Below are 13575 nucleotides of genomic sequence, written 5' to 3'. Positions count from 1 at the left end.
TGTCTCTGGGTTTATTTCTGCTTGTCACTGCCAAATCCTTACCCACCTAGCTTCGAGGACCCTCATTCCAAGGACCCCTGTACCTGACTGGGGTGGTACTTGGCGCAAGAGCACCACAGCTATTTACTTATTTATTTGAGACACATTTATTTATTTGTTATGCATACCAGGCTGGCCTTAAACTTAAACTCCTTTGCCTCAGCATCAGGAATGCTAAATTTCCAGGCATGAGACATATTTCAAACTCAAAGTCATAAATAAGTTGAAAAGAAAAGAAAAAGATATTCTCTGAGAACTGTGACCTAAAGAAATCTAGAGGTACCAACCCCAAACAAATGCAACGGATCAGCACTTACCAGATGCACAGAGGCACTTATTGTAGCTACCAGTCTATGTCACTCAACAAATATCCCCATGCAGTCTTCCATCTTAAGACATTGGAACAGCTGGTAGCGATGGCTCATGACCATAACTCTTAAACTCAGGAGGAGTAGAGGCAAAGGGAGCAGGAGTGTAAGGTCATCCTCAGTTACAGAACAAGTCTGAGGCCAGCCTGGGCTATGCAAGACTGTCTCAAAACTAGCTAGCTGCTGTTCATGGTGATGTATGCAAACATAGAGTCCTTGTCTCAACAAACAAACAAATAAACAATCCCCAGTGGAATCTTAAAAATCAAGCAATGTGTGAGAACTGTATGCCATGGCCAACTTGGATTAATCGCAGTGGTTCAATCAATTGCTTCTCTAAAAGTCATTAACACCAGTTTAAAAAAAAAAATCCTATCAAAAAGCAATAAATTTTAGTGTGGTAGCTCATGCCTTTAGCTCCAGAACTTTGGAGGCAGAGAGAAGCAGGCAGGTGTTTATGAGTTCGAGGCCAGCCTGGTTTGCACAGTGAGTTCCGGGCCAGCCAAAGCTGTGTAATGAGACCCTGTCTGGAACAACAAAGCAACCAGCCAAACAGAACCAAGCGATAGTGCATCATCTCAGCTGAGTCACGAAAAAGCATTTATTAAAACCCAACCCACTTTCATGGTAAATACAGGAGATAGTTAGAACTTCCTCAGCTAGATAAAGCCCAGGGCCAAAAGACCTAGATCTCAGTACCAGGGCACTCACCATGTGTGTGAGGCCGCCAGCAGCAGCAAGCCAGCAGACAGACCAGCCAAACAGCAGAGTTACCATCTCACCCCATGCATCTGGCCAGCATGATTAGGCCACAGACAGGAATAAAAAACATTTGATTGAAAAAGAAGTTAGACTAAGTGCCTTTGCTGGTGACATTATCTTTATCTAGAAAATACTAAAGGGGCTGGAGAAGTATCGCAGTGCTTAAGGGTGCTCCTTGGTCTTCCAGAGGACCTCCATTGTGACCATTCACAACTGTCCTTAACTCCACTCCCAGGGGACACTCTCTTCTGACCTCTACTGACACCACACAAGCATGTGGTACACATAGACGCGTACAGGCAAAACCCTGATACACAGAAAAGATGATAAATCTAAAAAAAAAAAAAAAAAATTAAAGAGAAATTGATGATTAGAACTAATAAATTAATTCAGCAACTGTGTGGAAATATCATTTCAAAAAAAGCAATTGTAATCCCAGGCTTCCCAAAATGAAGAAAGCAATCTCATGCCACAGTAAAGAAGACTACAGTTGGGGGCTGGTGAGATGGCTCAGTGGGTAAGGTCCGGAGTTCAAATCCCAGCAACCACATGGTGGCTCACAACCACCCGTAACAAGATCTGATGCCCTCTTCTGGAGTGTCTGAAGACAGCTACAGTGTACTTACATATAATAAGTAAATAAATCTTTTTTTTAAAAAAAGAAGACTACAGTTCTGAGGAGGAAATTCAATAAAACAAATGGAAGCCTGGAGGCCTGAGCAGGGTGACACCAGTAGTCAGCACTTGAGAAGCAGAGACGAGCACACATAGAAACTGAAAGTTCAAGGTTATCTTGTGCTTCAGCTAGTTCAAGGCTGGCCTTGACCAGAACAGCAGAACAAACTCAGCAAGAAGACCTGAAGGGAGGGACTCTGGCCTGCCGCCCTTTTGTCTGTGTCTCCTATTCCCTGACCTCTGTCCCTCTGGAACAAATGAATCTCCTCTGTGCTGAGAACATGGTCTTGGAGGTCCTTTCACTAGACACTTGGGTTCCATCCAGTCTTGGCTAGTTAGGTAAATAAAGATTTCTCAAATAATTAGAAAATATCCTATCCTCCTGATTCTGTCTTAAAATAATTTTATTTATCCTTTAATAATTTCATACATGTACACAATGTATATGTGGTAAAACTGTAAAACATTTTTACCTATTTTTCTATGTATGGGTGTATTGCCTGCAGTCTTATCTGCCTGGTACCTTAGGAGTCTAGAAGAAGACATCAGGACCCCTGGGTCTGGAGCTATATAGTTAGTTGTGAGCTGCTTTCTGGATGCTGGGGATGGATTCTGGTCCGCAGGAAAGGCAGCCAGTGCTCTTAACCACCGAGCCCCAGACTGTACTGTTAAGATGGCCACACTCTCTAAACTTGTCTACCAATGCATTCTAATCTCATCTGATCCCCATCGGGTGAGTTCACAAAGGTTGATAAACTTGCAGTTCTTGTGGAATCTCATGGCTCCAGAATAGCCAAGGCAGCTTTCAAGAGCAACCTAGGAAACCTGTGCTGGCAGATTTCAAGACAAGAGTCGTGAGCACAGTGTGGTGGAGCTGGGACCAGAGGTCAGGGTCAGAGCACTAGTCCAGTATCCAAAAAGCCCTGGCTTCTGGCTCTGATATAGCAAAAGAAAAGAAGTGTGGTGTTGTCATGATGTCAGATGTTACAGGTCAGCAGAATAAAACTAACAGCCTGGAGAGAGACTGACAGGCTCATATTTAACTAATTTGTAAAATTTTATTTATTTTATGTGTACGAGTCTTTTGTCTGCATTTATGTCTGTGTTCCACATGTGCATATGATGCCCCTACAGAGACCAGAAGAGAGCGTCAGGTTCCCAGGGACTTGAGTTAGAGATGGTTGTGGTCACCCTGTGTGTGCTGAGGATTGAGTCAGGGTCCTCTGGAGCTCACTGTGTAGACCAGGCTGGACTTGAACTCACAGAGACAACCCTATCTTTGCCTCCCGAGAGCTGGGATGAAATGTGTGTGCCTCCATTGCCAGGCTTGAGATAGGTTTTGAAGGCCCCATGCACTTGAGATTGGCAACTGTTCTTCAGAGAAACCTGTGCTGTATGTGGGTGCCACTGTCTAGTCCTGCTTCCTCTCTCCTTCTCCTTTAGAACCACTAGGGGACCAAACTCCTCAAGCAGGAATAACCTTTCCCAACAAACACAGCTAAGTGCCAGGTAGGGCCACATCTGAAATCCCAGTACCCGAAGGCAGGACGTTCAGGAAGCCAAGATCATTGTCTGCTGCAGAGCAAGTTTGAAGCCAGCCTTGGCTGTAAGAGACCCTGTCTAAAAACGAAACAACAATAAACAATAAGCCTTCCAACAACAACAACTACTACTACTACCCCGAAAAGAGGGCTGCCCCATGAGTAAGGGCTCAAAACAGAAGCAGGGCTCTGTTCCAGCTGAGGGTCTGGTCTGTGACACTGCATCGGACACTTTCCTATAGCCAATAACCCCACCTGCTGCCTCTCATGCCTGGGATACACCCTGCGGTTGAGAGGACTGAGTTAGCCAGAGCCAGGCTGACTCCATGACAGGCTGCAAACTGGAAGTTTGGAAGACTAGGCCTAAGTTTGTTTCCCAGAATTGAGAACCCCAGGATCCAGGAACCCCTGGTCAGTCAACCACAGCCGCGGGCAGCCAATCCGAGGGCACCTTGTCATCTGGCCTGAAGTAAGAATAGGTAGCTAGAATGAGTAAGCCACCACCACCCCCGGGAAGTCTCCAGAGCCAATTATAGAACCAGTCAGAACCCTAGAGATAGAGCTAAACCATCCAGGTAAAGGGCACGTAGCCCTCCCTGGAATCCCCTAACTGACAATAAAGGCTGGGCCTGTGGGCCCACCAGAGGTCTCCATTCCCAAATGGGGAGACCCCTGCATGCAGGAAGTTCAGCTGAATAAATGCTCTGTGCTTTTGCATATTATTTGAGTCTGGGGTATCGTTCTTCAGTGATTCTTGGATCCTAACAGGCTCAAGCAGCAGTCAGTCACAAGTCTGGACAAGCATGGTTTCTAGGACCTTAGGGGAAAATTCTCCCTCTGCCCAGGCACTCAGGCCACAGACTGGATTTGGATGGAGCTGAGTTTACAGGGAATCAAGTCAGAAGCTAACCAGCCTGGCACAGGCACTAGCAGTCAGGTGTGTCCTTTCTTGTGATGGTTCCCTCTCTATAGAGTTCTCAGGCCATACGGAGTACACTACAGGGACCCAAAGCAACATCGTCTTGAGCAATCAGCCACCAAGGCTGACATGGCACATCCATGTGACTGATGGGAATGGAGACTGAAGAACAGCAAAAGTGCGCCTCAGTGTTCTGGGAAGGGTAACGACCCAGTCCATAGCACTCAGTGCCCTTCCAACAACAGCGTCAACCCTGAGTCTCTGCAACCAACACCTTTAAGCAGCATTATACAACCCCCAAATCCAAACTGATTGCGAAGTCATTTTAATTTGTATGATGTACAACAGGCACACTTTGGTTGTGGGAGAGAAGGGTAGGGAGGCCATTTGGAACAACCTTAAAGACAGAGGGAGGGCGAATGCCATTCTTTTCTCCTTTGAAGCTGGGTGCCAGAGTCATTCTTTAAGAAAACCAGGTTCTCAACCAGACAGGGACCAACAAAGGCAGCTTTCCAGGGAGATGAGGAATCTGGGGGCTCAAAAGGGGCCCACAGTCTGGGAGAAACCTGCTAAAGGGAGCTGGTGTGGTAAATGCTGGGGCTGGTTGGGCTGGTGATAGACCAGGCTGGCCTTGAACTCACAGAAATCTGGCCATCTTTAAAAGTTTGCTCCACTACCACCTGGCAGTTTTCTTCTTCTTCTTCTTCTTCTTCTTCTTCTTCTTCTTCTTCTTCTTCTTCTTCTTCTTCTTCTTCTTCTTCTTCTTCTTCTTCTTCTTCTTCTCTTCTCCTCCTCCTCCTCCTCCTCCTCCTTCTCCTTCTTCTTTTCTTCTTCTTTGTCCTTTCTTTCTCTCCTGACTTCTCCCCATCCCTCTCCCCTCATCTCTCCTTTCCATTCTCCCTCTCTTCCTAAGACAGGGGTCTGGCTATCTAGTTACACCTTGAACCTGATATGTACACCAACTTGACCTTGAAGTTAAGGTAATCCTTCTGCCTCTCCAGTCCTGGGGTTACAGACATGGGTCTCCCACCCATCCCCAGCCTGGAGCCCAGGTTTCCTAACCCAGCAGTCCTTACCTGGGTGGTGGGTGTCTGGCAGTACCTGGAGGTGTTTTCGGTGGCTGTAAGAGGGTGGCACTCAGTACCCTCCGATGCACAGGGCAGTCTCAAGCCACAGAGAGTGATCCTATCCACTAAGTCAGTTGTATTGGGATTCGGAAACCTGACAGCCTAACCCTGCTAATGAGTTGTTGTGGGATCAGTGTGCACTGGCCTTGGACCCACCGTGGGGCAGGAGGCCTCTGGTGTCTCTGTTGGTTCTTCAGGCACCCTCTGACTTTTCTGGGGTGAGTACTGACAGCAACAGCCCTTTCTTGTCTCTTTGAGGGGTGATGACTAAGGGTGGCAGGGTATGATAACCCCAGCATCCCAGAGAAAGGGAATGGAAGGGTGTGGCGGGGGCAATGCCAGCAGCTCTGTGACATCTGGCTGCCACCCTCACTCAGGCAGACACTGACCTAAGCAGCTCCATTGTTCTTGCACCAGGCACCATGGCAACCTCATCTAGTGGCTCGCTGGCAGCATGCTCTAATGGCCGGAACACTCCTTAACGGTACAGACAGTCCTCTGAAGGTTACAGTGCCAAGTCTGATGCTGTCCACCGGGCTTCTCCTGAGCAGAGCAGGTGATCTTCCGTGGCTTCTCAGGGCATGAGAGAGTTCTAGAAGCCTTTACTCAGCAAGGTCAAAGACCAGGGAGGCAGACTGTGTCCAGGACTCCCAACATCTGTGCCCACCTGTCCTGCCATGAGGCCCTAGGCTATCAGGGGCAGCCTTGTCTCCGGAAGTGTTGTCTTGAAGTCCAACAAAGCTGATGCTAGCCCAGGCACATGTGCTCTATTCTATTCCTGAACACACACTTTTGCATAACTTCAAGACATTTTATTGCCCTGAAAGAGAATTCTTTCACCATCAGCAGTCATTCCTCATGCTGCTTCTTCCTAGAAACCACAGAGCCTCTCTCTGGCTGTTCGGATTTGCCTCTGCTAGGTACTTTATATAAATGGACTCCCAGAGCATGTGGGCCTCCCCGCCTCTTCCTCTCCACAGAATGACTGGCATTTCTTCCTGTACTGCTTGGCTCTTTTGCCTAGTTTCAGACCTGGCTGTGTTGACCAGATGGGGTTTCTGTGCCCTGCAGCATGCCACAGCCTCAGGCCCGTGTTCCCACAGGGCCAGCGCCTCCTGGCGCCTGAGATTGTATCCTTGTTTCCCTGCCCCAGCTAAATCTCTGAATGGTGATGATATCAGCCGCAGGCAGGGCACCTTGAGCACCTTGAATGTGGCACTGTATGATTTACAGTTAGTGGGGAATTTTTTTTTTTCGAGTCAGGGTTTCTCTGTATAGCCCTGGCTGTCCTGGAACTCACTTTGTAGACCAGGCTGGCCTCGAACTCAGAAATCCACCTGCCTCTGCCTCCCAAGTGCTAGGATTAAAGGAGTGTGTCACCACCGCCCGGCAGGGAAAATTTTTTTAAAGGTGGACTTTTATGTGGTCCAGACCAGCCCTGAGCTATTTATCAAGGATGACCTTGAACCCCAGAGCTTTCTGTATCACTCACATACTGGAATGTAGCCTCCATACCTGGCTTATGTGTTGCTCGGATAGAACTCAGAGCTTCCTGCATGCTAGGTGGGCATTCTATTAGCTGAGCTGTCTCTTTGGCCCCAGTTCATGTGAATTCCAACTACAATCTTGGAGTAAAGGAACATCCACCAACAGTTATCAAGCCCCACCCTTTCCTGCCAGCAGAGTTATTCCACCTGCCCCCTCTGCCAGGTTTTGATGGCATGTCTGTTTCCCAGTGTAATGATCTCACATGACTCAGTTAACCTGTACTTCCACGTTACCATCTGAAAACTGGGATTAATAAGCCCATACCTGGTAGGGTGCTAACTGGGGCAGTGTATAGCTCACATGGTATTCAGTGAGCACTGTTCTCCTGGCTAGAAAGCAAAGAGAGAAGGAAGTGGGACAGGCCAGGTGCACAGCCCAGGACAGTCATGGGACACAACCCTGAGATAGGAGGGAAGCTTGTTTCTGTAATCATCTCTACAAACTCCTGAGTTGAAGATTTAACACCCACAGCCCCTCGGTCAGACCCAGAAGCCTGTCAGTGGCTGGTGTCCAGTTTAGGCTCTTATCTGAGACTTGCTGGGTGACTGGTGTAACTAATGACTCTGCCACACATTGGGGGGGGGGGGAAGAGCCCTTCCTATCTCTAAACCCATCCCAAGCTAGTGGCAATTCTCTACTTCTCTCTAGTCTACAGTTCTTCTAACCATCAGGACACATAGACTGACTGGTGGAGACTGGAAGAGAGGAGTTCCTGAACACAGTGCCTCACTCAGTCTGGACCGCCTTGCTCCTGGCTCTCAAAAATGTCATCTTTCTTCTTAGCTTAAACTATATCTCCCCACCTCCTCCACCCCATGTCTCACAAGGCCTAGGATTTACTTAGTCCCAGCTGAGTGTCAAGGACCCTTCCTCTACACACCAGAAGCTCAAGAAGGAGATATAACTCTGATCTCCATGTCGCAGACCACGGAATGGTGGTGGAGGGTGAGTTGCTCAAGGACCATGGCTCAAAATGGCTGTGGGGCCAGTGCAGAAGTACCCTCAGCTGAGAGGCATCTGGGTGGCTTCTGTTAGGTACACCAGTGTGCAGGTGTTTGGTTGAATCTGGTTTGGTTCTCCTGATTTTGTACCCAGGAGTGGGGCTGCTAACACAGCTCACGCAGTTCACACGGTGACTTTCTGTTTCACCTCTTAAGACCTGTGAGCTGTGTTCCAGAGGAGCTGCACCTTCTTAGAGCAGTGGGTGAGAGAGAGTTCAGTTCTCCTACCAACAATCCTTCTTCACTGGGGACGAAGCCTAAGGCTATGCTTGCTAGGACAGTGTACTGCCACTGTGCTAGACCCTTGGCCCTTGAGACTTGAGTTTGATAGATAGTTCAGGCTAGCCTTGAACCTGAGCATCTCTTGCCTCGCCTTCCCAAGTGGTTGGAAAATACTCCTGGAAGTTGCATATTAATACATTATTATTGTTATTATTATTACTATTATTCTCTGTGTGCACACGTGCATGAGATTCTGGGACTTCATGGAGATCAGAGGATAACTTGCAGATTCAGTTCTCTCTTCCACCATGTGGGTTCCAGGGGTTCACCTTGTGTTGTCAAGCTTTACCGTCTGAGCCATCTTTTTTTTTTTAATTTTTATTTATTTATCTTATGTATATGAGTACACCATTGCTCTCTTCAGTCACACCAGAAGAGGGCATTGGATCCCATTACAGATGGTTGTGAGCCACCATGTGGTTGCTGGGAATTGAACTCAGTACCTCTGGAAGAGCAGTCGGTGCTCTTAACTGCTGAGCCATCTCTCCAGCCCCTAACCACTGAGCCACCTCTCCAGCCCCTAACCACTGAGCCATCCCTCCAGCCTCTAACTACTGAGCCATCTCTCCAGCCCCTAACCACTGAGCAACCTCTCCAGCCCCTTCTGAGCCACCTTAAAGGCTTTGTTTCTCTTTCCTTTTCATTTAAAAAAGTTTAAAGATTTATTCACTTTATTTCATGTGCAGAGGTTTTTCCTGCATATTTGTTCATGCCTGGTGCCCTAGAAGGTTAGAAGAGGGCATTGGAATGGGGGTTATGGGTGGTTGTGAATCTGGGAAATGGGAATTGAACCCAGGTCCTCTGTAAGAACAGCAAATGGTTTTTTTCTTTTGTTTTGTTTTTATTTTTGATCTTTCTTTCTTTCCTTTTTTTTTTTTTTTTTTTTTTGAGTTAGGTTTTCTCTGTGTACCCCTGGCTGTCTTGGAACTCACTCTGTAGACCAGGCTGGCCTCGAACTCAGAGATCTACCTGTTTCTGTGTCCTGAATGCTGGGATTAAAAGTGTTCACCACCAATGACTGGAGCAACAAATGTTCTTAACTGCTGATTTATCTCTCCAGCCCCTGGATTTCTTTTCTTATTCTTTCTGAACTGGTCTTGTTGATATAACTACATCCTAGAGTAGGTAGAACTGGAGCTCTGCATCCCATCTGAGTCAAGCACTGACTCACTCCTGGCTTCAGCATTACTGGCTGTGGAGCCTCCAACAAATCGTAGAGTTTTTCTGAGTATCAACTACAGCTACTCCTCACCTACAGAATAGGGATAACTATTACTCAGGTACTTCTCATGGATCTGTGTTCATTCATTTTATCTGTGTCTCTTGCCAAGTTGAAGCTCCTATTATCATGATGACTATAGTGTCTCCCTGATGATAGATCCTCATATTAATTGATTTTTGAGATAGCGGTTCTCTGTGTGTAGCCATGGCTGTGTGAAACTCACTCTGTATACTAGGCTGGCCTTGAACTCACAGAGAACCATCTGCCTCTGCCTCCCAAGTGCTGGGATTAAAGATGTGCACCACCACCATGAAGCCTCATTTTTTTTTAATTGAAGAGTCACATGACACAATACGTTTTGTTATTGTTATTTGACCTGGGGTCCTATGTACCTAGGCTGGTGTGGCATTTGCCTTGAACTTCTGACCCTCCAGCTTCTATCTCCCAAACGTTAGGCTTGCAAGCATGCACCACATGCTTTTATCTGGGGCTAAGAATCCAACCCAGGGTTTTACACATGTAGGCAAGCATTCTATCAACTGAGTTGCTTCCACAGCCAAAATCACCATTTAAACATCTGTATGAGGCAGGGCAGTGGTGGCACACACCTTTAGTCCCAGAACTCGGAAGACAGAGGCAGGTGGATCTCTGTGAGTTTGAGGCCAGCCTGATCTACAGAGTGAGTCCTAGGACAGGAAGGACCACACAGAGAACCCTATATTGAAACAACAACAACAACAACAAAACCCAACCCCCCAAAATCAAACTAAAAACAACAAAAAAGATCTTTGTGTGTTTATATATGATGCTGTGTAAGTGTGGGTACCCGTGTGCTGTGCACACAGGAACCAGAGGACCCCTTAGGTGTCAGTCCTCTCCTGCTACCTTTTTTGAGGCAGAGCCTCATTTCTGCTCTGATGGACAGACTAGCTGGCCCTTGATTTCTGGGAAATTTCCTCTCTCTCCTCATTATAATTGAATTGGAATTAGGCCTAGAAAGATGTCTCAGATGAAGAGCTTGTCTCATTCTTACAAAGGTCTTAACTTCAGTTCCCAGCTCCCATGTTGGGTGGCTCACAACCAGCTATAATTCCAGTTCTAGGGAGAGCTGATACCATCTTCTTTCCTCCAAGGGTTTCTTCACACATGTACACACACACACACACACACACACACACACACACACACACACACACGACACACAAGAAAGAAACAGGGAGGAAAAAATTTAGAAGGAGAACTTGAATTATAGAGACAGGCTACTGTGTCTGTCTTATATGGGTTCAGGGAATCTGAACTGATAGTCAAGTTTATATAGCAAACACTTTACCCATTGAGCCATCTCCCCAGTCCAAATTAGCCAATTCAAATAAACAATTCAGTGGTACTGACACCATAGACAAAGTTCAACATCCTTCACTTTGATGGAGTTTCAAACATCTTCATTCCAGAAGGAAACCCCATATCCAACTGGTTGCCGTGCCCTGTGCCCCTCCCTTGACTCCTGGAAACTGCCAGTCTGCTTTCAGGATATGAACATTTGCCTATTCAGAGTATTTTGCAACAATGGGGTCTTTAATTATGTTGTCTGTTGTATCTGGCTTCTTTCCTCAGTATACAATTAAGGACAAAAGCTTGGAACCTGAACTGTTCAATGAAGTCTCACCTACTCTCCATAAGTGGATATATCCCGTCCCAAGGGAGAAGAGGGGATATGGTGTCTAGGAGGAAGCAAGGTCTAGAGTGCTTCTCCAGAAGGGGGGGGTACCTTTTCTGTGGCTTTCTCATTGCCCTCTATCCTCTTCTGGATCTTGATATTATTCCACATCTCCTCAGCGGGCCGCTTGTCCCCATGGCTGTCCTCTACCAGCTGTGAGGTGGTGGGTATGTCCTGCATCTCAGCCAGTTTGCACTCTATCTTTTCGATTCGGTCTACCACTTGGTCAAAGATGTTGCTAAGCCTCTTCATTGGGTTGATGATAGGCTGGGCATCTCCCTCCCTGGGCATAAACACCGCTGGTGAGGATTGAAGGAAGTCCTCTTCCCCTGAAAGGACTTTCTTGAGCTCAGCTATTTGGATATGCTCCAAGATGCCCTGCAGCAGGAGATGAAGGGCCTTGAAGTTCACGACCCCACACTGTGGGATGGCTACGTTGACCAGCTCGGTGAACGTGATAGAGAAGCTCATCCTGCCAGGGGTTCGATTGATGTGGCAAGGCTTCTGGGTGTCCTTGGGGACACGTAGCGGCTTTCAATTATCTGAACTGCTACACCAACAGGTCCTGAGAGCCTTGGGGTGGCAAGTCACAGTGGTCAGCAAGAAATGGCCTCTGTCCTTGTGAGAACTCAGACCAGAGCTTCTGGTTGCTAGGATGCCAGAGAACATGGTGGAGTGGGCATGCTTCCGAGAACCCAGGGTGGGGTGGGTGCTCATAGGTGAGCTGGCTCAGAGGAGGTGTTCAATTAATATTTGACAAATGCTTAAGGAGTGAATGGCAGCTTTTCATTCAAGCCCTCTGGTTACATAAGGCTTATGCCTCTAAGTGACACAGAGAGGTGAGGAAAAGGAAGTTTCCTTGGAAGTCTCTGGAATCAGGACAGAATACAGTTTTCTTGGAGTCAGAAGGTCCAAGGTTTTAAGAAAAGAAGACGAGAAAAGAGCCTAAAGAATTAAGCTCATTTCTGGATATGATCAAAGACACCACCAGCCACCCAGACACTTCACCCTGAAGACAGAGAATACAATCAGGTCAGAAGGTCAAGGTATGTTCTAGTATCCAAGTGTCGTATGTTCCAGTAGCCCAGGTGATAAAGCCTCTTGAGTGTTGGGCTTCATTGCTCGCCTGGGTGGTGGCACACACCTTTAATTCTAGTACTTAGGAGGCAGAGGCAGGCAGATCTCTGAGTTTGAGGCCAGCCTCATCTACAGAGTGAGCTCCAGGACAGCCAAGGCTACACAGAAAAACAAAAAAAAAAAGGAAGGAAGGAAGGAAGGAAGGAAGGGAGGGAGGGAGGGAGGGAGAGAGAGAGAGAGAGAGAGAGAGAGAGAGAGAGAGAGAGAGAGAGAGAGAGGCTTATGAGGAGTTTATGAGCATTGCCTTTCGTGGTTATGGAGACTGACGTCCTATGACAAACTGTCTGCAAGCTGGAGACCCTTTACATGCATGCCAGGGATCTGAACTCAGATCCACATTCTTGCACAGCAAGCACTTTACCCACTGAGCCCTTTCCCAATCTCACCACCACATACCCTTTAATGAATGCCTCTAGGGTCCCCACTATGCTGAGAGATGTAAAACTTCAAGGGCTGCCTTTATACTTGAGTTACACAGAGTCCTTGACTTCCCTTGACAGAAATGCCTCATCCAAGGGGAAAGGCTTCTGTCTGGCTACTTCCTCCATCGGTCAGACCAGCTATGCTCAGATTTGCCTAGTTCATCACTAGGGTTCTCTTCATACCAGCTCTTGGAAAATATTTAAACAACCCACCACATCTTTCCGTGGGAAGCTGAAGGTACATTATGCCCCAGCCACCACAAAGCCTGCGTCCCACATGCCTGCTGGTTCCCTTTGCAACCAAGCACATTTATCTGCATGTCCTCACATGGGCTGTGAGTACATATGACTAATGAGCTCTGTCAGTCATACTCATCCAATATCACCAGTACTGGATTTTTGGCCATCTTGCATTATGAAGGGTGGCCAAACATCCATAGACTACATTTTGCCTTGATGCAATGAGACAATACCCACAAATTTGCAACTACAGGTGGTTCCAAGTGGTCCTGTAGGAGAGAACTGAGTTTATTAACTTAGGGCTATGTCTCTGTGGCCTAAGTCATGTGTTACAATAGATATTTAAGGGAGCATTCTCCAACTGGGCAAAGGCAGACAATGGGAGTGTAACGAAGTGAATTAGGTTATGCCTGGGGCCATACAAACACAGCTTGACCATTCAGAACCAGGCCGGGTACACATACATAGGCATCTCTCTCTCTCTCTCTCTCTCTCTCTCTCTCTCTCTCTCTCTCTCTCTCTCTCTAATTGAACTCAGGACCCCTGGAAGAGCCATTAGTGCTCTTGATTTCTGA

General features: G+C 47.2%; 1 protein-coding gene across 1 annotated transcript in view; it reads right to left on the bottom strand.

The window, feature by feature from the left end:
• The window catches only part of C12H16orf96 (chromosome 12 C16orf96 homolog), a 31078-nt gene extending 19406 nt beyond the window's left edge, over nucleotides 1-11672 (bottom strand). The window contains exon 1 of the mRNA XM_021208852.2: nucleotides 11253-11672. Coding sequence (XP_021064511.1) covers nucleotides 11253-11672 — 420 coding nt within the window. The remainder of the gene's footprint in view (nucleotides 1-11252) is intronic.
• Between the last annotated feature and the right edge of the window lie 1903 nt (nucleotides 11673-13575).

Source organism: Mus pahari, chromosome 12 (genome assembly GCF_900095145.1).
Source record: "Mus pahari chromosome 12, PAHARI_EIJ_v1.1, whole genome shotgun sequence".
Lineage (NCBI taxonomy): Eukaryota > Metazoa > Chordata > Mammalia > Rodentia > Muridae > Mus > Mus pahari.
This window is presented reverse-complemented; position numbering and strand designations above follow the sequence as displayed.